The sequence below is a fragment of the Vulpes lagopus genome, chromosome 9 (genome assembly GCF_018345385.1).
Source record: "Vulpes lagopus strain Blue_001 chromosome 9, ASM1834538v1, whole genome shotgun sequence".
Classification (NCBI taxonomy): Eukaryota; Metazoa; Chordata; class Mammalia; order Carnivora; family Canidae; genus Vulpes; species Vulpes lagopus.
In genome coordinates, this window is record NC_054832.1 from 1,617,755 (window position 1) to 1,630,959 (window position 13,205).

Sequence of the window (13,205 nt, forward strand, 5' to 3'; positions counted from 1 at the left end):
CTGCACATCCGCTCCGGCCTCCAGGCCCTCGGGAGCCCCCGGCCCGGTCTGCGGAGTGACAAGTGGGCACACGGCGGCGGCCCAGGCGGCCCAGGCGGCCCAGGCGAGGGTGTCCTGACCGCCCCGGGCTGGCCCCAACTCTCCTCCTAGACCCTCCCCACCTCACGCACAGACCCTTCTTCCTGACCGATGCCACAATCCCGGGTCGGGTCCCTGACCTGCCCACTCACCCCGGGCCCCATGACCGGGCACCCAGTCCTCGGCTCGCACGTCTGGCCCCTCCTCATGCCACACGGGGTCACTGGCCCCACACTTCTCCAAATCTCCTGGACCCCACAGGAACCCTGGGCCAGTGAAGACACAGCCTCCTTCCCGGGGTGTTTCCTCCACCCCACACTGTCTGAACTCCTCTTCGGCCTTCAGAACCCCTAGTCTTCCCCCGTTCCAGCCCTGACCCCCTCAGCTCTGCGGCCGTGTCCACGGTTACCTCCAGGCACTCACCCTACTGGGAGTTCCAGTAACTGGATCCTCACCCATGTCCACTGCCCCTGCTGCCCGGCCACGGCCTGCCCCCCTCAACCCCGGGGCTCCACAGGGCGCCAGCCTGCCCAGCCTGTGTCAGGCCTCCCCTTGCCTCTGGCTCCCCCATTCTTCCCCGTGCCTGAGGCCGCAGAATCCTCCAGGCCTGGTTCCTCTCCCCCCACCCTGGAAGCCACATGGCTTAGGATAACCCCAAGCTTCCTGGCTTGGCATTCAAGGCCCCCGGACCTGCCTGGCCCAGCTGACCCCTCAGGGCCTCACTGGCTTCACCTGTGAAACAGGCCCCTTACCACCCGCCTTGCCCTCCTCGGGCCACATGTCCCCCAGGTCACCGTCGTCATACAGGGGTGGACACTCTGGTGCAGAGAAGGCACTGAGGCTAACAGCCTCCACGGACACCTGAGAGGAGGCGGGAAGCTCTGCTGGCCCTGCGCCTCCGCCTCCATCCTGCTGCCCACCCGCTGCCTGCGAGCAGCCGGCCGCTCCAGCCCCGGGGCCCCCGCCCTCCCAGCCTCGGCTCTGTCCTCTGATTCGGGCACCAGCCAGCTGTCACCTCTAGGGCAGTGGGAGGGTCTGGGGGAGCCGAGCGGCCTCCACCCCATCCCCACCCCGCCCCGACTCACTAGTTCATGGTGCTGTACCCTTTGGCCTTGGTGAATCCCACAGAAATGGCCACGACCAGCGCAGGGAGCCCTGGGGGAGGAGCAGAAAGAAAGCGCGTCGGTGCCCGGTGCCCGCTGTCCAGCCCCGGCCGCCCGCCGCCTCCTCCCGGCCCCGCGGGTGGGCCGAGGTGGGGGCAGAGCTGCCAGCCCCTGAGCATGAGAGAGGGGACGAGGGAGGGGGGACCCGGGGAGGGCCCACGGGCCTGGGGGCCTGGCGGCGGGTCAGCACACCAAACGCAGGACGCCGTGCCGCGCTCGAGTTCCAGATAAAAAAGAAACCATTTTTATTGTGTGTCCCAAACGTTGAGCGGGGCACGCTTAAAAATAACTCATTATCTGAAATTCAAATAGAACTTGGCTTCACATTTTATCTGGCAACATTAGGGAGGCTGGGGGGAGGGGAGGGGAGGGGCCACAGGGGGTAGGCGAAGGGCCTCAAGGGGGTGGGGGACCACAAAGGGGGAGGGGAGGAGCCTCAAGGAGGAGGGAGGCCACAAAGGGGGAGGGGAGGGGCCTCAAGGGAGATGGGGGACACAAAGGGGGAGGGGAGGAGCCTCAAGGGAGATGGGGACACAAAGGGGGAGGGGCGGGGCCTCAAGGGGGGGCCACAAAGGGGGAGGGGAGGAGCCTCAAGGGAGATGGGGGCCACAAAGGGGGAGGGGAGGAGCCTCAAGGGAGATGGGGACACAAAGGGGGAGGGGAGGAGCATCAAGGGAGATGGGGGCCACAAAGGGGGAGGGGAGGAGCCTCAAGGGAGATGGGGGCCACAAAGGGGGAGGGGAGGAACATCAAGGGAGATGGGGGCCACAAAGGGGGAGGGGAGGAGCCTCAAGGGAGATGGGGGGCCACAAGGGGGGAGGGGAGGGGCTCAAGGCAGATGGGGGGCACAAAAGGGGAGGGGAGGAGCCTCAAGGGGGAGGGGGGCCATAAAGGGGGAGGGGAGGAGCATCAAGGGAGATGGGGGCCACAAAGGGGGAGGGGAGGGGCCTCAAGGGGGGGCCACAAAGGGGGAGGGGAGGGGCCTCAAGGAGGAGGGGGGGCATAAGGGGGCAGAGGAGGGGGGCACAGGGACAGGGGAGGACGCAGGGGCAGGGACAAGCAGGCCCAGGACAATGGGCAGGGGGTGGGGTGGGGAGGTGGCTCACCCCAGCCCAGGCAGAGAAAGCGCTTGCGGATGAGGCGGTTCCTGAGGCGGCCGGTCACGGCCATGTAGGACTGCCAGGCCTCGGTGAGCACCCAGCAGAAGGACGACAGGAAGAAGAAGTGCAGGAAGGCAGCCACCAGCGTGCACACCACCTGGGCAGGGCGGGCGGGCGGGCGGCTCAGGGCGCAGGTGCCCGCTCACCCGTTCCCACGCCTGCCCCGAGGGAGGGGCCCGCTGCGGCCGGGAGGCGCCAGGCCCAGGGTCCCCGGGGCTCAGGCCGGCACGTCCCCCCGCAGGAAGCCACTGAAGGCTCACCTGGTGCACTGCCTCGAGCTGGCCTGTTGAGCACCCAGGCTCCCTGTGCCCCCAGGGGCTGTGTGGCCCCCTCCGCCAGGGACAGAGGCCCCCCCGTCCCGCCTTCCTCAGCCATTGGGAGACACGGCACCTGCTCATAGGAGCCCGTCTGCTCAGCAGGTGGTGAACTCGACACCCGGGGAGGGCAGGTCGCCCCCAAGGCCACATGGCAGGGCAGACAAGGGGACACAGCCTGGGCCAGTCCAGCTGGAGACTGCAGACACCAGGGCCCCGTGCCCTGGCCAGCTGGAGAGCGAGGACTCCATGTGGCACCAGCACTCCCCACCCTAAGCTTTCCTGGGATCCTTTTGGGGTCATCCCCCCACCCCGTCCCACCTGGGCACCCCGGGCCGTGCACGGAGGGCACAGACCATATACCTTATTGCGGGTCTGGGTCTGCCCGATGAGGATGAGGGCGTTGGAGGAGATGATGGACAAGCAAAAGTTGATGAGGATGACAGAGCGCTCCGAGCGGATGTACCTACGGGAGAGAGCGGGCTCATCCTCACAGGAACCCGGATCCTGCGGCCATATCAACGCTACGGCACTACCTCCTCCCCGGACACGGTGCTGCTACCACCACTGTCACCTCCACCATCGCCATCGCCTCACCACCATCGCCTCCACCATCACCATTGCCATCAACACCATCAACACCACCAACACCACACCCAGCACCATCGCCATCGCCTCCACCATCACCATCGCCTCCACCATCACCATTGTCACCATCACCACCACCATCATCATCTCCTCCACCATCACCATCACCACCACCACCACCACACAAAGCACCACCACCATTGCCTCCACCATCACCATCGTCACCATCCATCACTACACCTCCTCCACCATCATCACCATCACCATCACCACCACCACACCCAGCATCACCACCATCACCTCCACCATCACCATCATCACCATCCATCACTAAACCTCCTCCGCCATCATCACCATCACCAACACCACCTCCATCACCACCACCACCACCACCATCACCTCCACCATCACCATCGTCACCACCACCACCACCACCACCATCACCACCACCACCACCATCACCTCCACCATCACCATCGTCACCACCACCACCACCACCACCGCCTCTACCATCACCATCGTCACCATCACCACACCTCCTCCACCATCACCCCCACCCCCACTTCCGCTCTACCACGTATGATTCTAGCACACAGGTGCCAGGGAAGGCCACAGGAACCACTGGCACAGCTGCCCACTCCTGCTAGGGAGGGCTCATCCTTAGAATTGCTTCTCCTTTTTGTGCAAGATCCACTCCTGTGTTTGGATCCCGGGGACACAGCTCATTTCCGGGTCTCACTGTCTGGGGGCTCCTGGTTCCACCCCAGCTGTCCCCCTGCAGCCCTTCCCACCCTGTGTGATCCTGGCTCTGAGGCAGGAAGACAAAGCGTTCTGAGGCTGGGCTGCAGAGCCCACGCCTGCAGCGGCTCAGCCACATCCTGGCTGTGTGACACCGGGCAAGTGGCCCAGCCCCTCTGTGCCTCGGTCTCCCATCCGCAAGACGGCCGGAGGGGAGAGCACCTGCCGCTCAGGGCTGTGGCTGAGATCGCAGGGGCAGGAGGCAGGAGGCAGGAGGCATTAGCCGCCATCACCTCTGCTGCCCGTTTCCCAGTGGCCTTGGGGGCTGAGACCCAGGCGGGGGGTGAGCACAGGGTCCAGGGCTGCGCCTTAGGGGCCATGACATGGCCTGATGTGCCTAGGCGGGTCACTGTCCTTCTGTGGGTCCCCATTTCCTCGTGGGGACCGCGGGGTGGGGTCCTGACTGCAGCTCACAGGGGCGGTGGCGCGGCCAGCAGAGCTGGGGAAGCAGGTGCTCTGCAAACCATGGGCAGAGCCCTCAGAGCTGCAGCGGGCAGGGCTGGAGGGGCCGGGCCAGCGGGCTAACAGGCCGGGGCTCTGGGACAGCGGTCCCCTCCCGCCCGGCTAGGAGGGGCCCTGGTGCAGGCCGGACCCGCGTGGCTTGGCGGTTCAGGGTCAGCTCCTGCCCTCGGGCAGGATGAGGAGGGGGTGCAGGGAGCACAGGCTGCCCGTCCCCATTGACCCATCGATCTCTCCCTGTGGGCCTCGGGGTGCGACACCAATTCTGCTGCCCACGGAGACAGACAGGCAGCTGCGGGGTGGGTGACCTTGACTCAGACTCCCTGTCCTATACCTCGGCTCGGTGGGGCTCGAAGCAGGGAGCTGGGTGGGGAGAAGAGACCCCCCCACCGGCGCACACCCGCCCTCGTACACCTGAGCCTACCCTGCTGTGTGGGGGGCTCCACCTGCCATACGGGCCCCCACTCCAGGACCGGGGACTGCTGGGGGTGCCCAGGGACCCTGGGAGGAGGCCCTGTGCCTGGGGGAGGTGGGTGGGGGGCAAGGGTGCAAGCAGAAGTTCTCGCCCTGGGACATGACCCTGGGCTCAGAGAAGCCTGTGGCCTTGCACGTCCACATGGCGGGACACAGAACTGGGGGCTCCGAGGTTCTGGGGCTGGGTGCTTGGCTGGAGGGTGGGGTGCTGGGCATCAGCCAGGAGTGCACTGGGAGGCAGGAGGACGCGTGGCTGCCCCGTGAGCTCGCGGGGGGGGGGTGGAGCAGAAGGGTGCCCCCCACCAGCACATCAGTGCCATCAGGTGGGGGGGAGCGGGCGGGGGGCTGGCGGGAGGGAGGGGACGGAGGACAGAGGGTAGCGGTGGAGGTGGGGAGGGGATGGGCAGGGGAAATTGGGGCAGCAGTGACCGCGGGGGGGGGGGGTGGTGCTGCTGACCCGGAAGGGGGCTCCGCACCAGCCCACCGCCGTGGCCGCTCTCACAGAGAAGGGACGAGCCCTGACCCCGGCCACCTCGCGCCTGGGACCCACTGGGGCCCCCACCCCGGCCCCTGCCCACGCGCTCGGGCCCCACCTCCACACGGAGACGTAGATGATGATCAGCATGAGCAGGGTGAGGGACGACACGCCGCAGCCCACGATGAGCGTCACGGACGGCACGATCACCTTCTCCATGTTCTGAGGGGTCCAGGGCGGAGATTGCGGAGTGAGGGGCCGGGCAGGTGCAGACCGAGGCCCCGGGCGCGGGCCCCAGCTCACTCCGTGAAGCCCCGAGCCTCCCCTCTCCGCCCCCAGCACCTCCACGCGCGCCCCTGCGCCCCGGGCCCCTGGTCTGGGCTGTGCCCAGTGAGGGGTTCTCGTCCCTGGCTGGGGGGGGTCTGTCCCCCACCATCACAGCCACCTGCCAGGCCTGGCGATGAAGGCTCTGCCCACGCTTCACGGACTCCCCCCATTCCAGAGGGGCACATAGACAGGTCCCGGGGGTCCCGGGCCCTCACGACAGCCCCAGGCTGCGTGCCCCGGAACAGCAGCCGAGAGCGGAACAGCGGGCTTCCTGGCCCGGCCTCGGCACCAGCTGCATCCCAGCAGCATCCGAGGGCAGCGTCCAGCCTCCGCTGCCTCACCCGTCCCACCCCCAACACCTGCCGCCCCACACCCCGCCAGGCGCGCCTGCCCGCACTCCTCCCCCCATCCCTCCGGCTCTGCGGGGCCCACTGCTCTGCACCCCCACACCCCTCCAGGCCCGGTCCCCACGGCGCTGCTCCAAGCCTCAGCCAGAGAAGTCTGTAAAATGCCACCAGAGGTCACATCCCCGCCCTGCCCGGGGACCCCCGCCCGTCCGCCCCCATCATTGCCTGGATGCTCCAAGGGCCCCGGGCCTGGGCTGCCCCCTTCTCCCTCCACTTCATGACACTGCCCCTCATCGTAGGCCCCCCTGTTCCCTGTTCCCAGTCGCCCTGCTCAGGACACCCTCCCCAGCCGCCACGTGGTGCCCTTCGAGGGGCCTTGGGCTGCACGACAGGCCCACTGCCCCCCACGTGCCACCCCGAGTGCCCGACTGGTCCCCACTTCTGTGTGCTTCCTGCGCTCACCCCCGTGTCACTGCCTGACCCGCGCACTCCACGCTGAGGGCCCCTGGGCCCCTGGGTCCCCTCCCACAGCGGGCAGGGCGCGCCGGCACACGGTGCTGCGTGTGGCAGGTGGCCAGCGGGTATTTGTGGAGGACTGAGCGGGGCTCCTCCGCGTGAGGAACCCCGGGGGCCGTGGGGGGACAGAGGGCCGGCTCTGCAGCCCCTCCCCAGCCTGCTGCCTCTGGGCTTGAGGAGGCGGCGTGCTGGGGGACGGGGGTTCTCGGGGGCTCCCCACCCTCAAGGGGCCACTCCTGTCCCTGCTCAAGTCTGCCGCGGCCAACACCCTTCGGAGCAGCTCCGCGGCCCCTGCAGACCCCGACGGCTGTCCATGCAGCGCGTCCACCTCCCTGGCTCCCCGGCCCAGCCTTCCGGCCCCGGGCTGGCACCTTGGGCGTCCCGCGTGCCCCTAAGGGGGTGCTCCCCGAGGGGAGGTGCGGCGCCTGCCCCGTGCTGTGCCCTGCACCCGCCTGCAGGCCGCTCCGGGGCCTGGACCGCCCCGCCCTGCCCTGGAAACACCACCTCCTGCCACCCAGGCCCTGCGGGTGTCGCTCAGGCCCAGCCTGGGGGGTGACTGCCCGGCGTCCTCGGGCCGCCCGGACACCCCGCCCCTGGGCAGGCTGGACGAACGGACAGGGAAGCCAGGCTCCGGGAAGAGGCCCGCGTCGGCCAAGGTCAGCCGAGCCGTCAGCGGTCCCAGGGGCGGCTCCAGCACAGGGGCCCCCGGCCGCGGCCTGCACCCTTGAACTTGCCAGCAACCTCGAAGCCCGGCTGGCACGCGCGTCACGGGTGGCCGAGCAAGTGGCTCGCACCCGCTCCGTGGCTGGCCCTGGCCCCGACCTCCGTGGCCACCTGCCTCCGTCTGCCCTCATTAGGCCTGGCAGCCACACGCCCGCCAGCTTGCCCACCTGCCCGCCCACTCTCCTCCTCTCCACCTGGCTCATCCGTCACTCCCGACAGCCCCGGCCTCGCGGCTTCTAGGTGATGCGGGGAGGGAGGGAGGGCTGAACGAGCGGGCGGGGGTGCCAAGATCTCTAGCTCTTGTTGGAGGGTTGGTGTGGGGACTTCCAGGGCAAGACATTGGCCCCAACCCATGTGGAGAGAGAGAGAAGACAGAAGCCAGCCGGCCTCCTGCCGGAGACCGGGTCCCTGGCCAAGCGTGGAGCCACCCCAGGGCCTTTGCACATGCTGCTCTTGCTGCCCGGTGCTCTTCCTCTGACCTTCACGTGGCTGGCTCTTCTCTCACTGGAGAGGCCCCCAGCCCGCAGCGGCCCCCCCGAATGTGCAATCTGAAGCAGCCCCTCATCCTGACGCTCGCCAGGTACTGGCCCCCCACACCCAGGGAGCCTCCCTTTGGGTGTCCACACAGTCATCGCGGTTTCTCCCACAGAGCCCCCCGGGTTCAATCTCCTCTTAACCCCCTGCCCATCTGACCCGCCTCCACGCACATGTCCCTCCCTCAGCACCGCCTCTGCTGCCCTGTTCCTGCTCCACGGCTCCCGCGCAAGCCAGCCCGGGGCCACTGAGGCTGGGGTCCAGCCGCACGCCGAGCCGGGACCCGGAGCAGCTGGGCACGCGTCCCGGCACACCGCGGCGACCCCGGGCAGCGGCACCGACCGTGCTTCACGGGGCCAGCGAGTGCTGTGCTGCGTGTGGTGCTGCGACACCTCCCGGGTTCGGTCCCTGCTGCGGCTCAGAGGCTCGGGCTTCGCCCCCTCACAGACGTGACTCAGCTGCGGAGACGTGACTCCTCCGCCCCCCACGGTCAGCTCACTCCTGCGGTGCTGGTGGCAGAGGGGGGCCCCCCCCCGGGCTTCTCTGCCCCAACCTGCGACCTCGGCCTCCTGGCTCCTGGGGCGCGACCGCAGCACCCCCCTCCACCAACTCTCGGCCCCTGTGCTGGCTCCGACCTCCTGCAGCCACCCCGTACCCCAGGATCCCCGGGTCCCACATGCTCGGACCCAAATCCCCACCCAGCCCCAGCCGGGGCGGCACCCCGTCTCACCCCAGGCCTGGCCACCACCTGCCGGCGGTGTTATCCTGCCCTCACCGCCACTGGGACCCCTCCAAGGCCCGGTCCCACCACCGTTCCCTGCTATCCCCCCCTGCCACCCCACTCCCCGCTGCCTTCGGGATGCGGCTCCACTGTCCCTGGCCTTCCGGCAGTACCCGTGCCCCTGCCCTGCCCTCGGAGCCCCACCTGTCTCCTGCCCTCCTGACCTCCACTGGCATGACCATCCGTCCTCTCCACGAAGCTCAGCTGGTGAACTCCTATTCACCCCTCAGGACCCCGCTCCACACCTCCTCCTCATGCCGCCCCCAGGGAGGGAAGGAAGCTGTGGCTATGCCCCCAGAGCATCTGTCCCCGCGGCCTGAGCTGTGCAGGCCTGTGCGGACACACGTCTGTCTCCCCTTGTCACACCCCGTGCTCGTCCCGGGCAGGACTGGGGTCTGGCACAGGCCCCGACCCAGCCCGTCATGAGTGTTAGCGCAGACGACGGGCTGCACGACAGCTACGTCCCCCTCGCGCCCCTCCCACCCAGCGCCGCTGGGTCAGCTGTCCCCAGGGACAGAGCCCACCCTGGCCCCCCTGGCACTCGGGCTCTGAGCTCATGCCCATGCCCACAGCAGGGTCCCACCATCAGGCAGGGCCCCCAGCTACACCATCTCATGGACCAGGAGCCCAAGGCCCACGGCGGCGGGGCAGCTGGCCCTCAGCCCCCTGGCCACAGGGTGACCCTGGGCACCGCACGCTGCTCTACTGTAGCCTCAGCTCCCTTGGGGCACGGATGGGCCCTGACACACGCTGATGCCAGGGGCCCCCAACGACAGCTGTCGACCCCCTGCCAAACAGAACCGCCAGCTCCCCACAGACTGGCAGCGCCCTCGCCCACCCACCCCGGCACAGGGGCCCAAACGCTTGGCCCTGGCGGCTGCGGGCGCAGGCCAGCCTTCCAGAGGCCCTGGGCCCCAAGCCTCCCGCTCCCGGTCTCACCAGCATCGGCCGGCCGCCCCCTCACCGAAGCCGGCCTCCGTGCCAGAGCTGACCCGGGGCTCGGGCCCCGGCCGTGGACGGCACTGCCTGCAGCCTGCAGGCACCCCACAGAGCCACCCCACAGAGCCACCCCGAGGGACACCCTGCAGAGCCACCCCGAGGACACACGACCGCTCTGTCCTACAGGGGAGGGGGCAGCAGGCTGGAGTCGCTGGGTGTAAGGGACAAGCCTGGGTTTTGACACTAACCCCACTTCGGGACACTCCCCTGCCCGGTCCTTCCTCCTCCTGCTCCGAGGGATGAGCAGCCACCTGGGGACCGAGGCTGGGCCCTGCCCTGCTTGCTCTGGCCTCACAGGGACTCAGGAAGCCCCCAGCCCCACTGGAGGCTCCCCTGTGCACAAGAAGCCCGCTGCTTTAGCACCGCCGGCCACCTACGCAGAGAGCCACCTCTTACAGGGAGCCCCCAGGATGGCCCTGCTGCTGCCTCAGGCTCTCCCCCAGAACCAACACCACCAACACGCTGTTGCAGGGACAGCAGGATGAGGAGAGGGCACTGAGGTCAGGGCCGAGAGCACAGACCCCCATCCAGCCAGACTTGCCCTGAGACCTCGAGCAAGGCACCCTCCCCCGGCCTCAGTCTCCCTGCCTGCCAACGGGGGGTTTAAGCAGCAATGACCTCTAAGGTCCTGTGGAGCTCTGCCCCCACGGGGGGCCCTGGCTGACGACCTGCCCTCCCTCCCCCTGTCCCGCTGGACAAAGGGGCCGTGGGCAGGATGTTCTCAGGCCTGGAGCCATCTTCCACGACAAACCCAGGGTTCCCTGAAGGCACAGCTGTGCTGCCCCCTTCGATGACAGCAGCTGCCCCGAATGCCCAGGAGAGCCACGTCCCCCTCCCTGGTCCTGGCTCCGCATGTGCTGCTCAATGATCCTTGCACCCGGGCCTGGCCCCGGGTCTCAGTGGGTGAAGACCCCAGCCCCTTCCCTCCTCGGGGGCTGGAGGGGGCTCCCCAGGACAGCCCATCAGCCCCCGTGGGCCAGCCCAGCACCCAGGGCCCCAGCCAGGGAGCTGGCCCCAGATGCCGTCACCATAGAAACCAGCAGCCCCCACAAGAATCTCGGGAACAGAAAGGAGGCCCCTGAGATGATGGGGCCCTCCCCGGCAGGGCTGCGGGCCTGGGCCAGATCCGGCCCCCCTCAGCCCCCCCAGCCCCCCCAGGACCCTGACCTGGGGTCACAGCCGCCTCCGAAGACCAGAGTCCACTGAGGAGGGTGGGGAAGGTCTCCCACAAGGTGGCAGCTCCTTCCTCTCCCTCTGCCCGGCAGGCGGGAGCCGGGTCCCCAGCCGGGGGGCGCAGCAGCCACCAAGGGCCCCGCTGTGCCAGCTCCGCCGGGCCAAGCCCTCCCCGCCCCCAGAGCCTGGGCCCGGCCTGCCCGCCCCTGAGGACCGGCGCCCTCCGAGGTCCCAGGCTCCCAAGGAGAGTGGGGGAGACTCGGTCGGTCCCGGGGGAGGGGGAGGGGCGGGGAGGGGGAGGGGGAGGGGTGCGCGGCCCCAGCGCCAGCCGGTCCCCAGGTCCCCGCTGCCCCCGCCCGCCCCCCCGTGCCCCTCTCCGGAGGCGGCCAGGCCCCGGGACAGGCGGGCGGGGGCCGGGCGGGGCGGGTCCTGGGTCCCGGTGCCCCCCCCCGCCCTCGCCGGAAGCGCCCGCCCCGCCCCTCCCCCCCCCGCCCCTCCCCCCCCCCCGCCCCGCGTCCCGGGGGTCTCACCGCGTCGGCGCTGAGCTGGGCTAAGATGGCGAAGGTGGAGAGTCGGTCACAGAGGCAGCGCGTCCGGAGGGCGTCGAGGGGCACCGTGCGGCAGCCGCGCCACGACCAGGGCCCGAGCTGCGGGGGGGCGGGGGCGGACGGCCTGGGGGCGGGACACACGGGGCGGGCGGGGGACAGCGCGCGTGAGCCGCGGCGGCGGCGGCCCGGGCCCTGCACCTGCACCCGCGCCCGCACCCGCACCCCGGACCCTGCACCCGCGCCCCGCACCCCGCACCCGCGCCCCGGGCCCTGCACCCGCGCCCCCGCCCCATGGCCGCCGCGGCCCGCCGAGCGCGTCTCGGGAGCCCGCGGAGCGAGCCCGGCCCCGCGCCCGCCCCGCCCCCCCCGCCGAGCCGAGCCGAGCCCGAGCCCGAGCGAGCCCAGGAGCCCGCGGGCGGGGCGGGCGGGGGCGCGCCGGGAGGGGCCGAGCCCGAGGCGAGCCCGAGCCCCGCGGTGACCTTGGGGCCGCCCCGCCCCGCAGCCACCCGAGGCCCCCGGGGCGCCCCTCCACTTCCACGGGCCGGGCGGGCGCCCCGGGGCACCCCCAGCCAGGCCAGCCGCCCGCCCAGGGACCTGGGGGTCTCGCGCCACCCGCAGCACCTGGGCCCGGCTCAGCCGCCGCCCCGCCGCCCGGGGTCCAGGGAGGGCGCCCTGGGTGGGCGCACATGGCAGGCCCGCAGGCCAGGACCCGCACCCGCACCCGCACCCGCACCCGCAGGCCTCTCGGAACCAGGCCGCAGCCGGGCCTGCTCCCAGGACGTGGGGGAAATCGCGGGGCCCTGCAGCCAGGGGCTGCCCGGGGCCTGCCCTACACTCACTCCCCTGCAGCTTCAGGGCCTCTCAGCGCCAGCACCACGGAGCTGTCCAGGGCCTCAGCGGGACTGTCCCCACCCCGGCCCTTCGGGGTGCCTGCAGGCGGGGGGCCCAGCTCCCTGCCCGGTGCACTCCCCACGGGAGCCCCGACCCGGCGCACAGACACAGACCCGGACACAGACCCGGACAGGGCCGTGCCGCTCAACCCTTGGGTTTGCAAACCGCCAGCCGTGGTCACCCCCCCCCCCCCCACCCTGTCACCTCAGGAAGTTACCTATCCTCACCCCTAGCTCCAGTTTCCTGAGCTCTAAAATGGGGAGGACAGTCCAGAGGACGCAGTGGGCGCACCCCGTGAGGCGCCCGGCACAGCGCTTGCGTGTCCGTGTGCGCCTGCAGGAGGGTTTAGGATCACCAGCCGCCGGGATCTGAGAGCCCCACGGTGGCTCTGTTCAATTGGAGATGTTACACAATCCCCTTCTGAGCTTCAGGCCCCCGGGGAGAAGGGATGTATTCCGGGCTGAGCCTTGCTCTGATTCCCCTCTCTCGGGGGGGCGGGGGGGACGGACCTGCCCCTTCCTACAGAGGAGGACCGGCCCGAGGGGCTAGCCCAGTTCCCGAGGGCCCTACGGCAGGCAGAGTTTGAAGGCCCGGAGCTAGCCCCAGGCTCTGCGGGGTGCATGGGGTTCCATGGCCCTGGAGTCACCCCCGAGCCCGCGCTCCAGCCCGTGTGCCCTGTCTCCGGGGTCTCCAGAGTGCAGTGAGAAGACAGGGAGTCCCTCTCACAGGCGCTGTGGCCTGAGCCCAAAGGGCCCGGGATTGGGGAGCTCAAAGCTCATCCGTTTTAGGGACCTTTCTTAAAACAAATGCAAAGTAGCCAAGGGCCACAGAGGGGCACGGGGTACAGCCAAAGTCAA

The 13,205-nt window shown here is 70.0% G+C and overlaps 1 protein-coding gene across 6 annotated transcripts in view; it reads right to left on the reverse strand.

Annotated features, from left to right (window-relative positions):
* Nucleotides 1–13,205, reverse strand: part of ADGRB1 (adhesion G protein-coupled receptor B1) — a 72,996-nt gene that overhangs the window by 14,060 nt on the left and 45,731 nt on the right. For 4 of the 6 annotated variants that reach the window (XM_041769569.1, XM_041769568.1, XM_041769567.1 and 1 more), the window contains exons 18-22: nt 11,440–11,581; nt 5,628–5,731; nt 3,079–3,181; nt 2,348–2,498; nt 1,164–1,233 (exon numbers count right to left, since the gene is read on the reverse strand). In XM_041769569.1, the coding sequence (XP_041625503.1) occupies nt 1,164–1,233; nt 2,348–2,498; nt 3,079–3,181; nt 5,628–5,731; nt 11,440–11,581 (570 nt within the window). The remainder of the gene's footprint in view (nt 1–1,163; nt 1,234–2,347; nt 2,499–3,078; nt 3,182–5,627; nt 5,732–11,439; nt 11,582–13,205) is intronic. The other 2 variants (XM_041769572.1, XM_041769571.1) reach the window with 1 other exon arrangement.